The sequence below is a fragment of the Vanessa cardui genome, chromosome Z (genome assembly GCF_905220365.1).
Source record: "Vanessa cardui chromosome Z, ilVanCard2.1, whole genome shotgun sequence".
In the NCBI taxonomy this organism is placed as follows: Eukaryota; Metazoa; Arthropoda; class Insecta; order Lepidoptera; family Nymphalidae; genus Vanessa; species Vanessa cardui.
In genome coordinates, this window is record NC_061154.1 from 16,217,413 (window position 1) to 16,239,327 (window position 21,915).

Consider the following 21,915-nt stretch of genomic DNA (forward strand, 5'->3'; position numbering starts at 1 on the left):
CTCTTTACAGAATATTCTTTAATAAATAACATATTTATAAAACAATCAATTTCAATTCGCTTGTCACTAATTTCAAATAAATATCTACGTATTCATCTATTCGGTAATCTAAGTTGACTGAGTTCCGTGAATTTATCGATCATAATACCTGCACTACTAAGGCATTCGTCGACAAGAACTCTTGCAAAAGCTTAGCTAGAAGGCACGTGAGGCGGCACACTCTCGCAAAGACGCTATTACAAAATCAATTATTATTAATAACTTATTCATTTCCGTCAATATTTATTGTATATCTTTCTAATATTATAAAATTATATTCAATTTTCTATCGACCTTTCATATAAGGTCTCTTATCCTAGCCACTTCATAATATGTTAACTGGCTCGATCAGATAGTTCAAATAAAATGATAAATAAAACAGTGTATACAAATAAAAAGTTATTTAATCGATATGTGTCAACGAGAGCGTGACACCACATAACAGGGGACAGCTGAGCTAAGGACTGGTAGGTCAAGCGTTAGCAGTGCTTGAGAACGATCTGATGATACTGTCCAAAGCAGTGTATGTGCCAGCGAGCAGACCAATAACGCCTATTATGAATAAAATCGCATCTTTTCCGAATAGGATGCTCCTCGCTGCGCTTGCTCGTTGAGGGAATGTAACGCAGACTTCCATCAATGCCGGGAAGCATATTCCCAACGCGGAGAGGCAGAGCGCTCCGAATAGGGATATGAACAGTCCAAGCCTTGGTACAGCTACCGCCAACACAACTGAAAACATACTCGTTGAGAAACAGTGACCAATACATCATTCGTCAGTAGAGTTTAATCATATCTAATCGTAAGATCTCTAATAGCGGAAGCAAGTGTTCCGCTTAAATCGAACATGATTTTTTCGTCCTCGCCCTGTGAATTAACTAATTTTAAATTGAACGAAATTGTTTGCGAACGGTTTTAATAATGCTTATTTAAATGTTACTAACCAGAGACAAATAATTTTTGACAATCTGTGCCATTAAAATGTGATCATTTTAAATTAAGAATCATCAATTTTGATATGAGGTAGTGAACTACAAAGGTCGATGAACTTCCAAAAATATGTGGTAAAGCATTACAATTAACGTTAACAAATATTACAGTAATAAATGATATATATTTTTTTGCATATCGCAATATCAAAATCACTCAATCTCTCATCATCTTTGTATTTTTTAAATGTTAAAAAAGAGTAACTGCTGACTTTCTTGCCAGTTCTTCTCGGTAGAATCTACTTTTCGAACCGGTGGTAGCTTCACTTAATTATAAAATGACGATACAAAAGTGCTTGTAAAAGCCTACTTGAATAATAAAGTTTATTTTGATTTGATATGATTTGACTAGAAAATGATTTGAAAAGAATGGTGTCATATAAACAGAATCCTCGTTATAAATTATCAGAGATACTTACAAGTAAGTAAACATAGTGCAACTCGTAATGCGTATTCGTAAAGCCGCACTTTTTGCGCCGAAGAGCCCTCGAGCTTCGGCAACAAGTAGCCCTTCCACAGAACTTCAACAGGCACGTAGCAATGTAATCCGTAGCTTATGAAGATTGCGATTGCGAATATAACCATCACGCTTGTAGCTAACCTGGATTTAATTCATAGTTAATCCTAAATATTGAAACTCACTATACACTTAATATCAAAACTATCCGAACATGAAGCTTAAACCGATTACATGTATTTAAAGGTTAGTCATGCGAAGAATAGAACTTGGCAGTTAAACCGTTTCTAAGTATATAAAGGTCGTGCCAACCAATGATACTTAGAAAGTATTGAACAAAGTATGTTATTTATAAAACATGAATTATGCTCGACAAAAATTTTGGTAACTGGACTCTACGCTTTGATCTTAGCACTGAGGCCAAGAGGCGATGACGTCACTAGATTGTCGAAAAATGTTAATTTATGAAATAAATAATTCATTAGTAAAAATCCGTAGAGAGCGGCGACATAATGACATTATTTAGAAAGCGTCATGCCGCTTGCCTTCACGGCGAACGGGTCGGTCTTACACTCAAGATGCGATCGTATTTGAATGTAAAGTAATTCAAATACGATCGATCTATCTGTATCAATCTTTGTATGGTTCGAATACTTATTATTGCTTTAACGATTGGTTATCTTATAAACCGAGCTGAGATGGCACAGTGGTTAGAACGCGTGCATCTTAACCGATGATTTCGGGTTCAAGCCCAGGCAAACACCACTATATATATGTGCTTAATTTGAGTTTATAATTCATCTCGTGCTCGGCGGTGAAGGAAAACATCGTGAGGAAACCTGCATGTGACAAATACCCGCATTGGAACAGCGTGGTGAAATATGTTCCAAGCCCTCTCCTTAATGGGATAGGAGGCCATTATCTTATTAACATTTGTTTACAACATTATCATCGAATCAAAGTATATTAATAAATTAGCTGACATTTTATTGGCCAAGTTTTGTATGAAGAATAAACGCATAAAACGATGTTACTTACGGGTCCTTCTCCGGCAGATCGAGTGTTATAGAATCTCTGCAATCAGACACACAGTACACGTAGCCGAGAGCTCCCACCGCCACATACAGCAGGACTATTATGGTCATACCAACATTCAGTACTCCGCACGGTTTTCCAAAGGCTTTCGGTGTTTTCATATTATTCTCCAAGGCTATTACCTTAAATAATAATAAATTAACTATAGATCTTTACACACCTCTTTTTTTTGGTATTCACTTTGGGCAAGTGCCCAGGGGCCCCTTAGATCAAAAGAATAAGTCAAATATAAATATATGATTGTTAATAAAAATAAATCTAAGACCTTGTTTTTTTACTTTCTTTATCTATTCTAAAAAAATAGTGTTCTGTTAATGTCATATGGGGCACCATTATCCTAATATGCCCAAAGCCTCTGAAAGGTTAAAGACGGGCCTGTAAACCTTGATCATTTTATATTAATTATATAATTCTAATTTATTAAATAGTTTGTTATACTTACAACACCGACTGCTGTAAGGGCAAATAACACCGTCCCAAAGAACAGAGGGAATGTTTCTATTGATCCCCATAAATCGAGCGGCATGTCCTGAGCACTGGCCTTCTTGCCGATCACCAGGTAATATATCACAATGCCGAGACCGACGAAGGTCATCACGTTGGCCAGCGCGGAGAACGGAGCCAACAGCTTCAGACTCGGTATCAAGTTGAACGCTATCAGAGGACCGAGGATTATTAGCATGTGTATCTCGGCTGCCATTACGTAATATGAATCAGTTACCTGGAAAAAAATTGTCCTTTACCGTTTGATTGGCGATAATAACTTTGACGATCGAAAAGTGAGAAAATATGTATTAAAACATATACATGAGGGATCGGAAACTACTACGCTAAATCTAATATAAAATTGGAAACCTCAAATTCTAAAAGGTATGGTGATACACAAAGGCAATGTCATATAAAGACGAAAATATTGGAATTACAATGTCATAAAATCAATAGAACTCCATCATTAAAAATATGAAAAGTTGAATAAATCAAATCGCAAAAATTCTTCGATGAGCCTAAGAAGTAAGCATGTTCTAATATGAATATTATATTATAGTGTCAAGCTATGCATATAGTTGTTCTTATTAATGCGTCACAAAAGTCAATTAATCTGTAAGCGAAGACTCGCGTGCATGCAACGATTAACTAAGATGATCAGTGTAAATGACAACGTACTTGTGACACGATTGCATTGTATTGAGAATATCATACGATTATTGTTATAAACCTACTAAGACTTTTGATGCAGAAAATATAAAGAATAAGTATCCTAGATTCGCAGTATCTAAATAAACATAGAGGATTACATTGCCTCTTAATAACTAAAGGTTAATATTTAAGTACTAATTGGAAACATAAGGGCCGTCATAGGTACATATCGTTTTTCCCTCGATTGGTTTGTGTGAGATCGTCTTGGTACCCAATCCAAATACTTTTCATTACACATTAGATACATAAATTTATATTTAAATTCGACATTAAAACTGGATTCTATTTTATAATATTTCTAAGAGAACTCAATTCGATGACCGTATTGAGGGTGTTGTGCCAAGTTCGATGAAGCTGGTGTATATTACCAAATGTAAATATAACGTTGAAACATATTTACTATATACTTATTTAATATAAATGGAGAAAAGGCAAGACACATTAAATTTGTAATAAACGACATGAACAGGCTAAGACCGTTTAATAATTGGAATTTGCTCCGAGAAAACAGGTGAACGATGTCAACAGTTGAAGGATTACTATCATGGAACGAAAACGTCACACAGTAGGTACACGTGCATTTATTATTTAGTGCCCTTGATTATTATTGGCGTGCGGTCACAGTACGATTCATGACCCGCGTCATGCCGACGCCGACGCCCGCCCATTTAAACCAATTGCAGTACCCTCGCTTGCATAATATTGAGGAAATAGTAACGGATCACTTATTAATATGTTACATTCCAACGCTGTCATGAGAAGCAATCACGACAGAAATAGATACAAGCATTGCGGTCACAGGCGTACCCTCAAATAAATACTGACGTTATCGAACACAATACAATGATACTCTTAAAAAATTCGCAATGGCATTGTATTTTACAAATAGCACATAAATACTTCTATTAAAGTCTGTCATTGATAAACTATATGGGTACCCATTTATATCTATGATCCTGATCACAAAGCCATATGAATAATAATATAACTGAAGTAGATAATGTTAGTAAAATAAAATAAGGTTACCTTTTTGATATTATCAGCTATGAATACAATGTAAACACAGCAGATTCCAAGCTGGTAGACGACGAGGAAGATGTCGACGGCGAGGGCGGCGGGGCGGGCGAAGCGACGTAGCGCGTGCGGGCCGCAGCCCAGCGCCGTCGCCACAGACTCGGGATACGACAGAAGCGGCACTCGCAGATGTTTGCAGGCCGCATATTGCGACCGAACCTTTACAAACATAATATTAGTTAACCTTTAATATCACTAAAAAACGGTAGACCAATATTTATAGCCATAGATATAAAAATCTTGTACTTAATATAACCTTCAGACAAAGAGACAAACGATTCAAGTAGTAAGTGACTTTACGCAGAATAAATAAAATCTTTCAATTCAAAAATCTCAGGAATCACAAATAAATTTAACAAAAGGCGATCTATGTCAAAGGATAGATTAAGAGATCGCCGGTAATAAATCACGTGAATACCGAACAAATTACAATATATAAATAAATATTGGATCACATCACACACATTATTCTGATCTTAATGTACATATGTAGCTAAAGCACTTGTGTTATGGAAAATCAATAGTAAAGTAGGTACCACAAACACACAGACCCAACATAGAAAATTACTGAACTTTTTCTACATCGACTCAACTGGATATCGAACCTCGGAGTGGCGTACCCATTAAAACTGGTGGACACACTACTCGACCATGGAGGTCGTCGAATGTAGATAGTAACACAATAGTAATATATAAGTTAAGCTTATGATACGTACGAGTACGTGTAGGCAATGCGTGACGAGTATCCCAACCAGCACGGTAGCTATTATACCGGTGACAAGCCCAGCGCGAGCGAACGCCTGTGGCATCGCCAGTATACCAGTTCCTAAACTGCATTTCAGAAGATGCACCAACGTCTCGATATTACTGTGAACCAAATCTCATCATTAGTTACATCAAATGCAATAAGAGTGAGAAAATGTTCTTTTATAATTAAAGCTTTATTAAAACTACTCAATAACTGTAAATATCAATTTTTCTATACAATATAGTTTAAGCCATTTTTCAATAAAATACGTTCCGTTTCACAGAAAGCATTACTTTTTGTAATCGTCCCGTTACACGAGTTAAATTGCTTCGTTTAATAGTAAAGTAAGTCGGCAACACGACGCTATATTTGATGTTAGTGACAAAGGAAAGATTGTTGGTGACTATTGATTTTTTGGCAAGTGCTGCCAACTACGTTATTTATCATAGAAATGGAAAGAGATGCCGTAATGATAGCTTTCCAACGGCTGACTATCGTTTAAGGTATCCTGGTCGACAAAGTCACGTCTGGAAGAAATTTATGGAGCCAGATTATTAATGGTCTTTACTTTTAGAACCATGTCACGGCAGGTCATTAAAACTTCCTCTGCAGGATTTACACGAGAAATAATAATTATCATAGTAATACTATTTTATATTTTTAACAGGTCAGAACAAAAATGATAGATACATTTTTAATACGAAATATATGAACAAAGTAGGGATAAGAAAGACTATTATTATAAAATTGTAAATAATATAATAGACATATATTAATTATATGGAATCGTTAAAATAATTGAGACTACAATTTCAGTCTTTTTCTTTATCGCAAAAAATTTTTCAAAGAAAAGTTTAAATTATAATGTAGCTTTTATAATGACACCGTGTGAACAAAACCTGTCTTGCCACTATTGGTAAGTGTTAAAAGATTTTATATTTCAAGTAGAATGTTCTAGAAAGAACGGCAATATATACTGAAGCAATATGATTAAATTAAAAAAAAAAAATCTATTGCGAAATTATCTTAACAAGGAGTTTTGATTATTCTTTTTTTTTAAATTAAGTTTGAAATCAAAATTAATTATTTTATTCAGCGTTCATTTTGAATATGTCTGTAATTAATTATATGTTTTGAGATTTGAATTTAGCTGATCTGAACACGATAAATCTTGATGATAAATATGACTAACATTTTAATTGAGAATTGGTGGGTAGAATTTTCACCTTCTTGATTGGGTCGAAATCTTCATTGTCCGTGTTAAAGGTTTGAAAGCTTGCATGTGTCATATAAAATTCCCAAACATATAATTAACGACTCCAACACACAAAGTAAAAGCACTACTAATGCTTCTGGGATATGCTAAAGATAAATCACTGAGAGCTTAAATTTGAAATGAATGCGTGACTATATTTTCATTGTTGAGTGCGTGAACGTGTATATAAATAACAAACTATATATTGTATATATTATACGGAAAGAAAATGGAAGAGGAAGATACGAAAAAAGAATATAAAAGAACGAATATCTATTCTACGATTAAAGAATTATCGAAAATAAAAAATAAACAATAATCTATGTTTCCAAAATGTTCTTATTTTAAATTAATTATTCTGATAAAGATTTAAGTATAAAAAATATGTCATGTCATTTCTAGGGAATTCCAAGTCTATACAATATATTTAATTTGCTAAATCGTTTAAATTTTTGATAACTGTTACTACTTATTACAGGGATATAACATTTTGTAATAAGTTAACGCCCCAATCAGTAAATTAACATATTAAAATTATTAGTTGCATCGTTTAAAACGGGGTTGTTATTACAGCTTGCAGTTTACACGAGAATAATTCATTTAGCGCTATAATTATATCATCCTCAGTACAGGACCGGATTAATTACGTCGGGGTCCTTATAGGCAACCTTTCAACCTATGTAATATCATTACTACTAATAGTAGTTTGAATATGCTCACATATATACCATCATCTGAAATAATTTGTTTGAACAATTTCTATGGCAATTATTTTTTTAATCTTATTGCAAACTTCCTCGCCCACCTATTGAATCCTAAACTATGCATATCCCCAATGTCACTACACAGGCTAATGGATATAATAATAATAATAATAGCGAATATAAGTGGGCAGATTCCTCTACAATAAGAATGTAATGTTCTTCATCTATACTATATTATAAGGAGGAAAAATTTACGTTTTGTGTGTGTGTGTGTGTGTGTGTGTAATGAATAAATTTGTCTCATCAATTTGTTTAAAGAAAAATATCTTGTAAAATATTCTACTTACTTCGTTGGCTTAGAAAGCTGCCGATGTAGATGTGGATCATATTCTTCTTCGGTTTCCTCTCTGAGAATGAAATAATATATCAAAATTTACACCATGAAAGTCTCTTAAACACACCTTACATAAATAATTTATATAACAGAACTACAAAACTTTTAATCAAACAACTATGTTTAACTTAACGCTTCAGAATTTATTAGTGGTTTTTGGTTTGTAAATATCAACTAAAATTATATAAACATTCCATCTACTTCGTGTGTATATAAAATACAGAACTAGTCCACTATTCGCTTAAAAGCGCTTCACGAATTTGTGCCTCCATTAGTACTTCCGGTATTGAAACGCTGATAGCGCTTAAATTCCAGCAAAGGTTTCCGTGTGACAGTAATGTGCTTCATAACTCACATAAGTGACGTTTCCCCTGAATCCTATATATATTAAATTGAAATAGGACAGCGTCAGCCACGTTTGTCGAACGTGAAATAAATTTTGGGCCAATGTAAAAACTTTCTGGAGTGTTAGGGGTCCGGGGGTCGGGCAAGTTAACGGATGACTTGAATGGGGATAACCCCTAGAAAACTATAAACTAGTTTTATTTAAGGATGATTGGTCCATAATCGAGAAGGATTTTGATACAGCTCAAGACAACGCGGAAATGGAGGGCTCTAATCATTAATTAGAATTTAAACAATTTCTTTCAGCGGATTTCATAAAATTACAGCTTGAAATATTTTCACAAACATAATAATAGATTTATTATATTTATATATAATTATATTTTACTATATCTACAATTTTTTTCTAGAATTCTCGATTGGGTTAGGTTTTTGCGGAGACTCAAGACTATGAAAGGTAGAAAAAAGTTAAGGAATGCTATCTATCAGCTTACTGTACAGTTATCTGATTAGATCATAATGTCAAAGCTTCATGATAGATTATTACAAAACCGTGCTGCACGATCGTTAGGAAAATATCCTTTTCCTGTTTCCTGTATTCATCGTATTAAGATTCCATCGCAATTGCCTCTGAATAATAACTTTAAAATAGGTTAGCAGCGGCTACCCACTTAAACATATTGCTTTATTTTTAAATTTAGTTTTCTAAACCCCTGAAATTCATGTAAACATGACTTGTGCCTATATACCGTTTATATAACGTTAAAATAAATAAATGAAACTTACGTTTTCGTGAAGCAGGTTAGGCCGACACGTGTAGGTTAGTACTTATTTGGTAGTCATTACATCATGGCGATAATGGTAAGTATGACATGTAAATCATGAATATATTTGTGTGCAATAAATATAAAAGATATTAAGAAGACGATCATTTTACAATACTTAAGATTTATACATACATCGACATTATGTTTTAAAAAGGCAACTGTATCGCTTAAGGATGTTTTTTTCCTTTAAAAAAAAGTCGTTTCAGTATCTCTGAGAGTATTGTAGCCTACTCTCACGGCTTGATATAGGTAGGTTTCTATGGTAGGGGTCTTTTGGGTCATGTTTCCGCTGTTATTAACCTCAAGTACTTTAAATTGAATACTGTAGAACAAATTGCCGTATTAATAACACTAAATGAAAACGTGCATGTACATATATTTTTAAAAGTTAATAATAAATAAAATATTGAAATCTTTAATTTAAAAATGTTATATGAAATTTAAACTTTCCAAATATTTTTCTTTTATTATACGTGAGTACGCACACATGCATTTTTATGTTTTTCACGCATGAAACCACACTTGCGTGCAGGCTGACTATGTCATACGCAATCACTCGTACGCACACATCTGCACGGAGAGACGCGTCCTCCTCCGGCATATAAATATACACCCGCACTTGGGCGAATACATGGGGAATCTCGTGCACACACATCTTGAAATTTGTAGACATTGCCTATGTAGGATATATGTGTATATATATATATATATTACTTGGTAGGGATAGGTGAAGAAGACTCGGCCGAATCGGACACCGGCTGCAGGCGCACTGTCTCCGCCTTATCGTCCATCCCCTGTCAAACTTGTTTCACGACTTCACCCTTGATTGCAACTCCACGATCACCTGTGACGAACATTTTAATAACTAATCATTATCGCACATATAAAGCTGATCTCTGACTTTGCTCATGATTTATATTTATTTAAAAAAATAAAAATAATAACGTAATTAAATAGCATTGATATTATATACCAACATCAATAATTTCTCTGCTGTGCAATATAAGAACAAAAATTAAATTTTACTAAATTAAAAAATGCGATAAAAATTACTATTTTTTTTAAACTAGGTAAATAAAAATTATAATGGTATCACATATCTGTATAACAATTGCCTCGATGTAATAATATCGCCACAGCATTCCACAATACATTCGTACCAATTAAACATAGAAGGACTAACACATAAATGAATTATTTAACAAAGACAACTTCTACACATGTGACAAAGGCGGTTATGTAAAAGAGCTATTTAAAACTTTGTCGTAAAAATGAGCGCATTTCGAAATTTCGCAGAGCATGCATTATTTTACTCGTAATAGAAAACCAACTGAATAGTTTTAATATTTGAACGGTACACTTATCGATCGTAAAAAAACTTTAGTCACCACTCATATTGTCAGTTGAAATATAAACTACAATAAAAGTTCGCCGTCAGAGTTCTCGATAAAAATAAATTAAATTTATTCGACGGATATTTCCGAACGATTTGATGTTCGATAAAAAAAAAAAGAAAATTTGAAATTCGTTGACATACTTGATATTTCCTTCAGCTGAGCGATGTTGATGTGACAGACTATGGAACTATGGAATAGTTACAGAGCACGCGCGTCTTGTCTTGTACACCCGTTTTACTATATGCCCTGAGCTCGTTTGACGTCTAAGAGGCCCGCCATCCCGGAGGACCGCGCCCACCTCCGCCCGCGCATATCTCATTCATTTAAGCTTCTTAGGAACTATGTACATGAAACAATTATCCGTAAACTATTGGTGGTAGACAATTGAACGATACGGTAAAATGATTTGATGGAAACGCCGACCACTTCATATTAAACCCACTCAACAAAAATACAGCATTAATATTTTGATCGAAAGCGTTTCGGAGCGATGTCAACATTTAATTTTAGGCAATACCAAAACACAATAGTTTTTATATACTGGATGAAAAATACAATATTTTTTATAGCAATATAGTTAATTGATGATTTTCCGCTTTGTTTATTTATTAAACATTGATTAAACTACGAAAACATCGTTTGATATTATCTCTTATGAACAATACATGTATATATTATTTTTATACTTTATATAATTCAACTCAGAACATATATAATGTGAAGTAATGTTATTATCAAAGTATTCTGAAAGTTATTGTTTTAACTAAATTATACATGACATATATTTTGTATTGCGATGATTCCTGATTGGTTCGAAATGACATACATATAAAACTAGGATATGAGAAAATTATATGAGGAAGACGACAATCATAGCCGTGGCAAAAAGAGGTCGCCTGTGTGTGCACTATTTGATATCCTGTGGTCATACTCACGGTTGAAAACGATTCAAACTTAGATCATTCCTGCGCTAACTTGCGTTAAATGAAACTTTGATATATTTTTTTATATCACAAAATTTTATATTAAGTTTGATGTAGGTAATATAATCAATGTAAAATCATTTTATGGTAATAATTACGAAGAATTAAATAAATAAAACAATTAAAGACTTATAATAAATAGATTTTTTTTATTTCGCTAGTTCTGTGAGTTAAAACTACACTACACTACACTACACATGACATCAATAAAAATTACCTACACATAAAGGACAATCACAAGTCATTTTAGAAAAAAAAAAGTTTCTATTTTATTATATTTTTAAATATTTTTTTTCTTTTACACTTAAGTTTTCGAAAAATGAAAAGGTCATATTGATTGTATCTTAAATATTTAAGTAAATATGAAAAAAAAGGTTTTAAGGAATGACAAATTACAAATTTTAAATTATTTACAAGCGATTTTCTCATGTAAAACTCAATTCGTGTTGTGACGGGTGACCTGATTCCCGTGCCAAATCATACGAAATATATTCCGTCTCGTTTGACGCGGAATATTGTTTCAGACTCGACCTTCTTCTTGAACCTTTTTCTTGTTTCACTACAATAGATTATTTATAGTTATTCTATGACACTGTTACCATATAATTTGTTACTATATATAACCTATTGTGACAAATTACTAAATACCCAAATAGGTAAATCAAATTCTGTATTATAGACATCAGTTCTTAATTTACATGTCTTCATTTTTTAAATAGTACATACATTAAGTACATTGAAATCTGAGAAATTATTAAATTAAGGTACAAAATGAAAATGATGTACACAAATAATTCAAACTTTGAACTTCCCTGTGAGTGCATTGGGTCTATGTGTGTGTGTATGTGTCTGTTTGTTAAAGTTATAGGTTACAAATATATTTTAAAATACAGGTAAATAATTTGACCGAAGTAATCTTCTAGTTTTTATCGCGTTGCTACTTTTTGATTTATAGATATATCTCTCAAATTATTTTGTTTTGCTATGATCACTGATCAGTGATGGAGTAAAGTCGAACCGATCCAATTTCCGACTGATTCGAGCATGTTGACACTGTTCAGTCAATATAAGCCAAAAACCGCTTCTTTTTGACGCGAGAGAAATATATGAAACGTAGTCGAATCAGTATATTCGTCCGATGTGATCTTACCCCAATGGAATTTAACAATACCCTTTAGAAAAGTACCTGTAATATTAAGTGATTAATTTTTAATCTTTACTGTAATTTAATAAATAAACATGGGATACGTTTTTTTTTAACCACACTTACGACGTAAAACCGCAATGTATGTTATGAAGTGCGTCGCGGTTAAATGTTTATTTATGTATAAAATACTGCAGACTATGATACAGAAACTGTATGCTATGTTAGACAAATTCTATTAATAAAACAATCCTTTTATAACAAACGCTAGACACTAGCGCTATTATTCGCGCCGGCTCCTATTCATATTTTAAAATTCCATCTTCATATAAAGTAGTATATTTATATATAAAAAATAGAAGATTTGGAGATTTTGAAATTGGAACACTTTTAAAATATATATACTTTGATTGGGAACAAACTTTGTGTGAATAAATTTATAGGAATTAAAACGAATTCGATTGTTTCGTTTATTTGTGTTACATACTAAACTACGAGTCTATTTTAATTTGATAATATCACCTGTTTTTGAATGAATGAATGAATACTTTATTGCACATCACAAACAAAAACAAAAAGAAGAAAGTTACACAAAATTAATCAAATACAAAAAAAGAAGTACATTAAAAGTGTTGTACAACGAGCGGGCTTATGGCTTATTAGCCATCTCTTCCAGACAAACCAAACATTTGGTACATTACTAGTATAGATTTTGCACCTGAACGAGTTCAAAAGATCGGATGATTTTGCTTTAATAATGGTACGATTATTTTTCGACCAGTCAAATCTGAAGTTTCAAAACTCCCTCAGTTGAGGTGAGCTTGATACCAAAAAAATTATTGAGGAGTAATTTTGACTAACGGACGGTCAGTCATAATTACGAGGTAGTTACAATAATGTACATATTTAAACTTTAAGTCAGTTCATTTCATTAATATTTCATAATAGGACAAAGATTGCTCTTAAAAAAGTTCCAATTTTCTATCCATCACTGCACCATTACTGGTTTCAAGATAAACATCTGACACAACACAGTTTCCTCGCGATGTTTTCCTTGAACGCTGACCACGAGGCAAATAAAACAAATGAAAGTCTGGGGGTACTTTTTTAGAACTATTTGGGTAAGATCCACGTGTTTATGTGCGTGGTTCTAGCCTAAATCCGTTATGTAATTTTGTATGTAACTCAGTTTTATCAGAACGGGGCTTAAAGTTTTGAATACTCTAGGGTAACAAACAAATGGAGGCCTATAATTGATTTTGCCAATAATTTGTACCACATTTTGCAGACAATTTTGTAAATATTTTATAGTCTTATTACACAACATTTTTATTTTAACTATATATACCTACTATATAATACGCGGTTACTCGTTCTTTGTTAATTTTTTTTTTGTTCAGGTATCTATCGGGGATGCCGTGCCTAACATCCGTACAGTTTTATATTAAACGTTGTTACATAATTGTGTTTCTAATGTAGTATAATTTCTTGTCTAGATAGAATGATATTTACCGACCTGTTCTCGTGACGCAGCAACGTTGAACGGTCCGTTTCTTAAGTACGGTACGCGGCTACTAATATGGCGAACTAAACACAAGAAGGGCCACTCTGGGACGACATTGTTATCGTAACAAAGGATATGAAATCCATTGTGGGACAATATACGATATCTTTTATTCATTGCCAATTGATCTAATTCATACAGGAATTAATTAATTATAATAACGGAATTCACATAATGCTCTGCTATTATTTTTTTATAGCTAGATGTAATCGCCTGACTTCGTACGCGTTAAACGGTTGTTCTCGATTTCAACATAACCTACGGGTTAAGCTACCGCTACATTCTCGAAATCAACAAAACTGAAAAAAAAAATGATAAAAAAATTCAACCTGCCTACACAAACAATTGATCAAAATACGAAATTAGAAAATATTCATAGTCAGTCCCAAAAGTCAAATAGTCATACCCAATATCCTTTTTCCTTACATTTATGTAACCCAAACTGGAGTCCCCCCCTTCTACAAAATATTTTTAAGGGAACTTCTGTGGTGCCTCACTAATCTAGAGTAAGAATTGATGAAATGCCGCCCGTTGGGCGGTGTCCTAATTTTTGCGCCCCCTGTACCCTAGATAAAGTCAGTACTGATTTATACATTTTGTATACCGTATTTCAAATAATTAATCATTTAACTCGTTCATAAATAAATAAATCGATTATTTATACTTTTACTGTAACAAAAAATATTGTTGTGAATTATCCATAAAACATAGAATGTTACAGACAAATTTGTAGGCATTTTATAAATCTACTTCAATATAAAGTGTTTCGCTCTAGTTCCGGCAGCGTTTGCTGAACAAGCCCCTGAAACTATTTCCCCACCCACACACCTAACCTATACCTAACATGAGTTATTAATCAAATAACTCTGCCATGTGTTGAGGTTCTATCTTCGACAACTTATGCCAGGCAATATTGTTAAAGGATAAAAATATGTCAACCTGTTTAAAAGTGGAATATACGTGATTAATCCAAGCAGGATATATTAATTTAAATAATTGTATTTAATTAACATGACGTTGTATTACTTGAATAAAGTTTATTTTGATATTGATTTTTGATTTTTTGATTGATCTTTGATTAGATTTATATTATTTGATGGTTTTCCAAAAAAAAACAATACATGACATGAGAATATTTTTATAATATAAATTCGGATCACTTGAGATAAGAATTTTTAACTATTCTTCATCGATTTCCCACCATCCTTGGGAACTAAGACATTATCGCTCTTGTATATCTGTCATACACCAGTTTACATATCCTTTTAATTGAAACGCTTTCATTTTATACTAGGTAATTGATGGATATAGAGTATTAAGAGAACGAGGTCTCATTTGTAAAATTACAGCTTGAAGCCGCACTGGAAAGTTCTGGAATAAAAGCTAACGAAGGCAATATTCTTTCATTCCAAATTATACCCTTCTACCGTTTTCAATTAAAGCATTCGGGCCTCGGACAAATAGGTCAAAAAGTCTTCTTAAAGGCATAAAGACCGTTCCTATAGTCGCCAGTGGTTATGGTTGTAGGAGGGTTGTTTCGTTTTCGCCCCGATTATTGGAATAACAGTTCAACGAGGTAAGACTGCTAGCATTCTTGCCACCATTCTACGCGGCTACAATTTGTACAATAGCTATTTTTCATTACGTCTCTTGTATTTATTTAGGTCTTCAGTTTAAATAACTCTCGATATAAATGTTATCTCTGTACATTTATTTTATACCCAATCTGAAACTATTGAAAAGGCTATATATAGTGAATCCAAAAAACAAAACCGACCTCTGTATAATATAAAATATGTTTATATTATTAAGCCTATTGGGTGGTCCATTTACCATTTTATTCATGAGCCAATGGCAACTAAAATTTATATATTCGTGAGACTGTAGTTACACAGGCTCATTTACTTTAAACACATGAACACAACAATACTAAAATTTGCTTTTTGGCCGCAGGACACGTGGAATGGGTAAAACCTATCTAAACGGGTTTACAGAAAACCGTATCACTAAGACGGACGAGTCGAGATGGCCCAGTGGTTAGAAAGCGTGCATCTTAGCCGATGATTGCGGGTTCAAACCCAGGCATTAATTCATCTCGTGCTAAGCGGTGAACGAAAACATCGTGAGGAAACCTACATGTGACAAATTTCATAGAAATTCTGCCACATGTGTATTCCACCAACACGCATTGGAACAGCGTGGTGGAATATGTTCCAAACCTTCTCCTCAAACGGGGAGGAGGCCTTTAGCCCAGGAGTGGGAATTTACAGGCTGTTGTTGTTGTCGCTAAGTCTCATATAGCGGAAGAATTTCCTACGTCTATCCGTATTTAAGTCTATAGGTTAGAGTTTTTACAAATATAAAGATCTTTGGTGAAGCCGAGTTACTCATTCGATTACACAAGGCTTGAATAAAACGTTTCCGTAGTTTACGATTCTTATCAGTCATGTGTATCGAGCGCCGCGTGTTTCAATTTTTTTAGCAAATTTTCTGACTGTCGCCTATATAATACGTCACAAAAATGACACGTCATAATTCTAAATTTAAAACGGTTGACACTCCGAAACGCGCTGCATATTTTGGTATAGTACGACACAACTTAGATGTCGCATCGGCAAAATTCGTAAAACCGATCACATCCGAATTGAGTACGCTATCCCAAATTATCAATATTTATTTATCTATATATTCATCAATTTGAAACGTCGATTTACTCGCACTTGCTTTCTCATATAGAACTGAGCGAGAATATATAGCGACGAATAGAGTCGAATGGTGCGATAGCGAGCTATTTCCATTGGTTGTATAAATCGGCAGTAATCGGTTTTATTGAATTTGCCGATGCTACATCTAAGTTATGTCGTACTATGTAAGTTTTATGTGTATTCGTTTTGTAGTTTTTCAGACAGCACCTGAAACAAAAACCTATCCTCATCTTATTTTGAAAAGGACGTATATCGAATCGATAGAACGAAAAAACGTTTCGTTTCAGTATCCATTGTTTTTCATGTGATTCGTTTGTAAACGTTTTCAAAAACAGTGTTTCTTTCTTATGTCAACAGCAATTGATCTTTCCTTGTTAGCGATTGTTGCTTATTTTGTGTACATTGGGGAATGGCTGTGTTTGTACAAGAGGCACACGGGTTACTGTAACTCCGCAAATATGTGGTTAAGTCATAGTTTTCATTCTTAAGGTGAACTATAAATTGAGTTTATATATACCCTTTAAAACAATGCATGAAAATATGACTTAAAACATTGAGCAAAATGAGAATTGTAGTAAGAAACGAGTAATAAAGGTAGAAAGAGCTCTCTCCGAAATTGGTCCGCTCTTCTGCTGACTTAAGAGCTACCGCTAGCACTTACCTAGCTCAAATGCGGAGCCAAGCATTTTAGTAAATAAGCAAGAAATAGTACCTGCCTGGGTAGTCACGATATAATCTTTCCAAAATATATTTCTTATAAATTTCAATTATTTTGCTGGGTATCTTGTCTTCTTAAACACTCTATCATTAATTGTTTTGTATTTGTTGTTAATTTTATACATTACGTAATTATAAACTATTTAATGTTAAAAATGTGTGAGTACGTCTGTTTGGATTTTTCTGGATGGATGTAGACGAAATAAGCTTAACAATATAAACATTAAACTACATCAAGTCTAAAGTTTAAAGTAATTATTCTCTTCTTAAAAGTTTCCATAAACATTGTATAAGAATAATTTATGTAAATGAATTAGAGAATCTTGGAAGTTTTTTAAGGTTACCTGTGTATTCAGCAGTAGATAGCTGTGACGTAATCAACTTATTGGACATTACGTTATAGGCCAAGTAATATTTGTTATTCATGTAAAGACTTGGTCTCTTATTTTAAAATCTATTGTTGTACGGTCTTGTAGAATCAGATGAGTTTTCCTTTATATTTTTTGAGGATTTATGAAAGCAGTTTTAATCAGCCAAGAAATAATGACTTTTTTTATATGTAACCTTTTTGCAGACTCTAAGAAAGAAGAACGTTCCCATTTCATCTGTTATACATATATAATCTGTAGTATTTTTGCGTTCAAGGTTCAGTAGGGGTCAACGTAGTTATTAGGCTTGTCATGCCTTTATTTGAAGCGTTCATCAAAGAGCGACGTCACATCCGGTAATAGTATTCCGTAACTTGAATTTCAAATTCGCATCGCGCTTAAAGGGTGTGAACTACAATAACAAAGCAAATTTGCTTTTTTGTCATGTTAATCTGACTTTAATGACTCGGTGTTGTAGTACCTACTTTGTTTTAAATTCGATTTATATTTAATTACTTTATATTAACTGATTTATTAGTTAAATAAACGTATCTTTTTTCATATTTATATGATAAGACAAAAAGAAATATATTTTTTATTATGACAGACGTTGGTATATTGTGAGTTAAAATGTAACACAAAAACAACACAATAATTAAAATAGGCATAGGTAATGTATATGCCATACAGCTCTGTACTAAAAAAATAGTTTCAAGAACATTGGAAGAAATTATGAATAAACAAACCGAGTCGCAAGCACTACGCGACTACGCCTGCTATGCTAATCGCGTCAAAGTAAATTAATTTACATAAAAATAACACATACGACGCCTTATCATCTTACACAAACATATACAGGAAGATTCCAGTTGATTCTTAGAATATATTGTGGAATTACATAGTGCATAACAGTGTAACCATCAGCAAAGGCAACATTCGCGCTATTACATAAACATCATTACTTAAAGAAAATATATATGAGATGACTTACGTCACAGGAAAATGATCAGCCGTTATGTGAGAAACTCTTGCCACCGATGTGAGTGAAACATTTAAATCACTGATTATTATATTGTAAAGTAACTGTCGACTCGAGTGAGGCTTGTACAGAAATGATACTCGCCGCAACCCCGTACTGCACGCGGTCCGTGACGTCACTGCAGCACCCTCTTACTCGAGATCGCGTTCTAAGATCAAAATGCGCCCCAGAAATGGTAAATGCTTACTGTGGGTAACATTGTCAAAATCAAAATTCACTTATCTCAAGATTAAATTAAATTTAAAGTTACAAACAGTTTGCCATGAAGATTCTACTAAGAAACCCAGTTCTTCCACTTAATGTGCAAAGGTAATTAAATAGTTACGATTGAATTGATTACTCATTTGCGTGGAATACAACGAGACACACATTGGCACATATTTATCGATTATATATGCTTTAATAAGTGCTTAATATACATTTAATATTGCAGATAATCCTTCAATCACTTGTAGCCCTATTAATCTAAATATAAATTAAATGAATTTATAGTTACATTTTTCATTAAAAAACTATAAAAAAGTAAATTGACGTCTGCGTAAAAATGAAATAATTTTTTTTTTCATTCGAGATGCCATTTCCAGCTTTCCTTTTCTGTGGCAACAAAATTACGCGAGTTAGAAAGGGATAGCTATAAAATTGTCGGTTCGTTTTATTCATGATGTCGTAAACAATTTTTGTGATCCCATTTATTTATATGATCGCGTAACGATGGTATTATGATAACTCTGAAAATCGATGCGGTCTTGAAATATTATATAAAAAATATGTAATAAACTAAAATGGGGACTAATAGTAATGGTGTGTCCATAAGTAAGGAGTTAATTCCACCTTACCAATGGACACACAGAAAAATAAAAGCAAATATTCTGTAAGCTAATAATGATTGATGATCCGATATGAAATATTTCAAATTATTTAAATAAATAAATTTTAACTTTACAAAATATTCTTAGTATAACGTAGAGTTCAGCGGCGTTTGCAATGTAAGCGCAAAAAAATATGTATATTTACGACATCACATTAGAAACCTATAAAATTATTAGTGTTTCTCTTATATATTATGTATGATAAATATAAGCCTTACTCTAGAATCACTCTAGCTATTAAAGAAACGCATATAAATCCGTTGCGTAGTTTTAAACACCTTAGCATACACGGTGAAATAAATAATTTTGGCGCGCTATTCGGATTAAATAAATATGGCGGCAAACGGCATGAGCCGTAGTATTTAATCCACTGTTGGCGCGTGTAGTATATTCTCCATTTCTTTTCGTGCAACATCTTAACAAATGTTTGGTCAAATGTCCGTCGTCCAACGTCCAACGTCCAACGCCTCGTTGATTTCCGCGAAAGTGAATTGTCCTTATTTTGTCTGAATTTTCCATAGCACTGGAGCACGTTCCAAATTCAAAATCAAAATATACCTAAGTATTTTGTTATAGTGGGGTTTTAAAGATATTTTAAATTGTATAAGCTACCCTTAGTTTAAAATATAGAATCAACCTCATTTGTATTTACGTTTCATTTAAAATATACTTTCTTTTTTCTACTCCAACGCTGAAATTATACTTGTTGCTGTTACAAGTTCCGTTTATTTAGTTTGCCGTCATTGCATTTAATGTGCAGCTAAGGTTTCTTTTAATGTCACCCTTATAATCGTTAAACCCGGCTAAACTCACTAATTTGCTTTACAATGACGTAATAAACGTTCTAGAATGCAGTGAACTTCCTCAAGAGGCAGGCAAAAGAAAAATCTCAGAATCCAAGCATTGAGCGTTATGTCGTTAGGGTTGATTTTACGGGTGAAATTATGTTTTTTTACTGTGGATTGGCTTACCCTGAACCAAAGCCTTTTCTAGTGATAACTATTGATTGAATCTAAGATAACTTTGTATTTGAAATGTCTGAAAAAATAACCTAGTGAATTTCTTTCGCCGGTTCGATTCAGAGCAATGTATTTTCTTTTTCGGATTGGTGGTAGTGTTTAATTTCATAATCAATAGGTAAGCGTAATGTTTATATTTTGAAAATATACATATAGCTTCTGTATAGAATCATTAAATCAGATGACCTATAAACTGTCTTTTGCGTATTAGTAGATTTCAAACATACTGGTATAAAAAAATACTGCTTCACCAGGCCAGCTCTCGAAAGTGAAACATAAGTGCGGAACTAAATAATACTACACATGCTTCGCTGTTAAACTATTAGACATAAAACAACATATCGAATGACAATCGAGTAAATAGATCGGAACAAGATAAAAATAAAAATGAAAACTTACAAGTTGAATAGGATATCGAATCCATTAATAATTATGATTTTTTGTAAAAGCAAATTAATCAATAAAAAATAGAATAATGTATATCCAACTGCATTACAATAAAATGAGTATTTCATTTATTAATTAATAAATAAAATTTACAGTTCTACAATACATTTTTGGATGATTAGAATATAAAAAATTATTGTTGCTCATCAAAATTATCTATTGTTAGTTACGTAATTATAAATACAAGTTTATTTTGGTTATTGATTATGAAAAAAAATTAACCTTTTATGGAAAATGTAATAACATTTTATGGGTATAATAATACCCAAAATCGTATCTTCATTATAAGGTTGACGTTTTTATAGAACCACAGATAATTATCTATCGGCTTGTTGTGAGTAAGATCGTTTCGGATGCCTTGATGTCAAACGGCATACGATTCTTTTTGCCCTTCTCTAGTCCCTTGTCCTACCAACCCCAGTCTCTACACCATCATACTCTTCGATGCATTAAATATTGCTAAGTTTATCGTAGCGTATTTTCCGTGTTTGATTTAACTTAAAAGGCATAGTATCACTACATATTACAAAACAAAGTCT

The 21,915-nt window shown here is 33.0% G+C and overlaps 1 protein-coding gene across 3 annotated transcripts; it reads right to left on the reverse strand.

The window, feature by feature from the left end:
• Positions 1-425: 425 nt before the first annotated feature.
• Positions 426-19,148, reverse strand: LOC124543323 (proton-coupled amino acid transporter-like protein CG1139). Of its 3 annotated transcripts, none has more exons than XM_047121510.1 (9): positions 18,994-19,148; positions 9,839-9,968; positions 7,906-7,965; positions 5,568-5,718; positions 4,804-5,010; positions 3,023-3,301; positions 2,524-2,702; positions 1,448-1,629; positions 426-771 (listed from the first exon to the last, which is right to left on the reverse strand). In XM_047121510.1, the coding sequence occupies exons 2-9, from the start codon at positions 9,913-9,915 to the stop codon at positions 512-514; spliced, it is 1,395 nt and encodes a 464-aa protein (XP_046977466.1). In that variant the 5' UTR covers positions 9,916-9,968; positions 18,994-19,148; the 3' UTR covers positions 426-511. The 3 variants fall into 3 exon arrangements, with proteins under 3 accessions (XP_046977466.1, XP_046977467.1, XP_046977465.1); XM_047121511.1 differs by lacking the exon at positions 18,994-19,148 and adding an exon at positions 14,165-14,263; XM_047121509.1 differs by lacking the exon at positions 18,994-19,148 and adding an exon at positions 10,662-10,794.
• Positions 19,149-21,915: the final 2,767 nt, after the last annotated feature.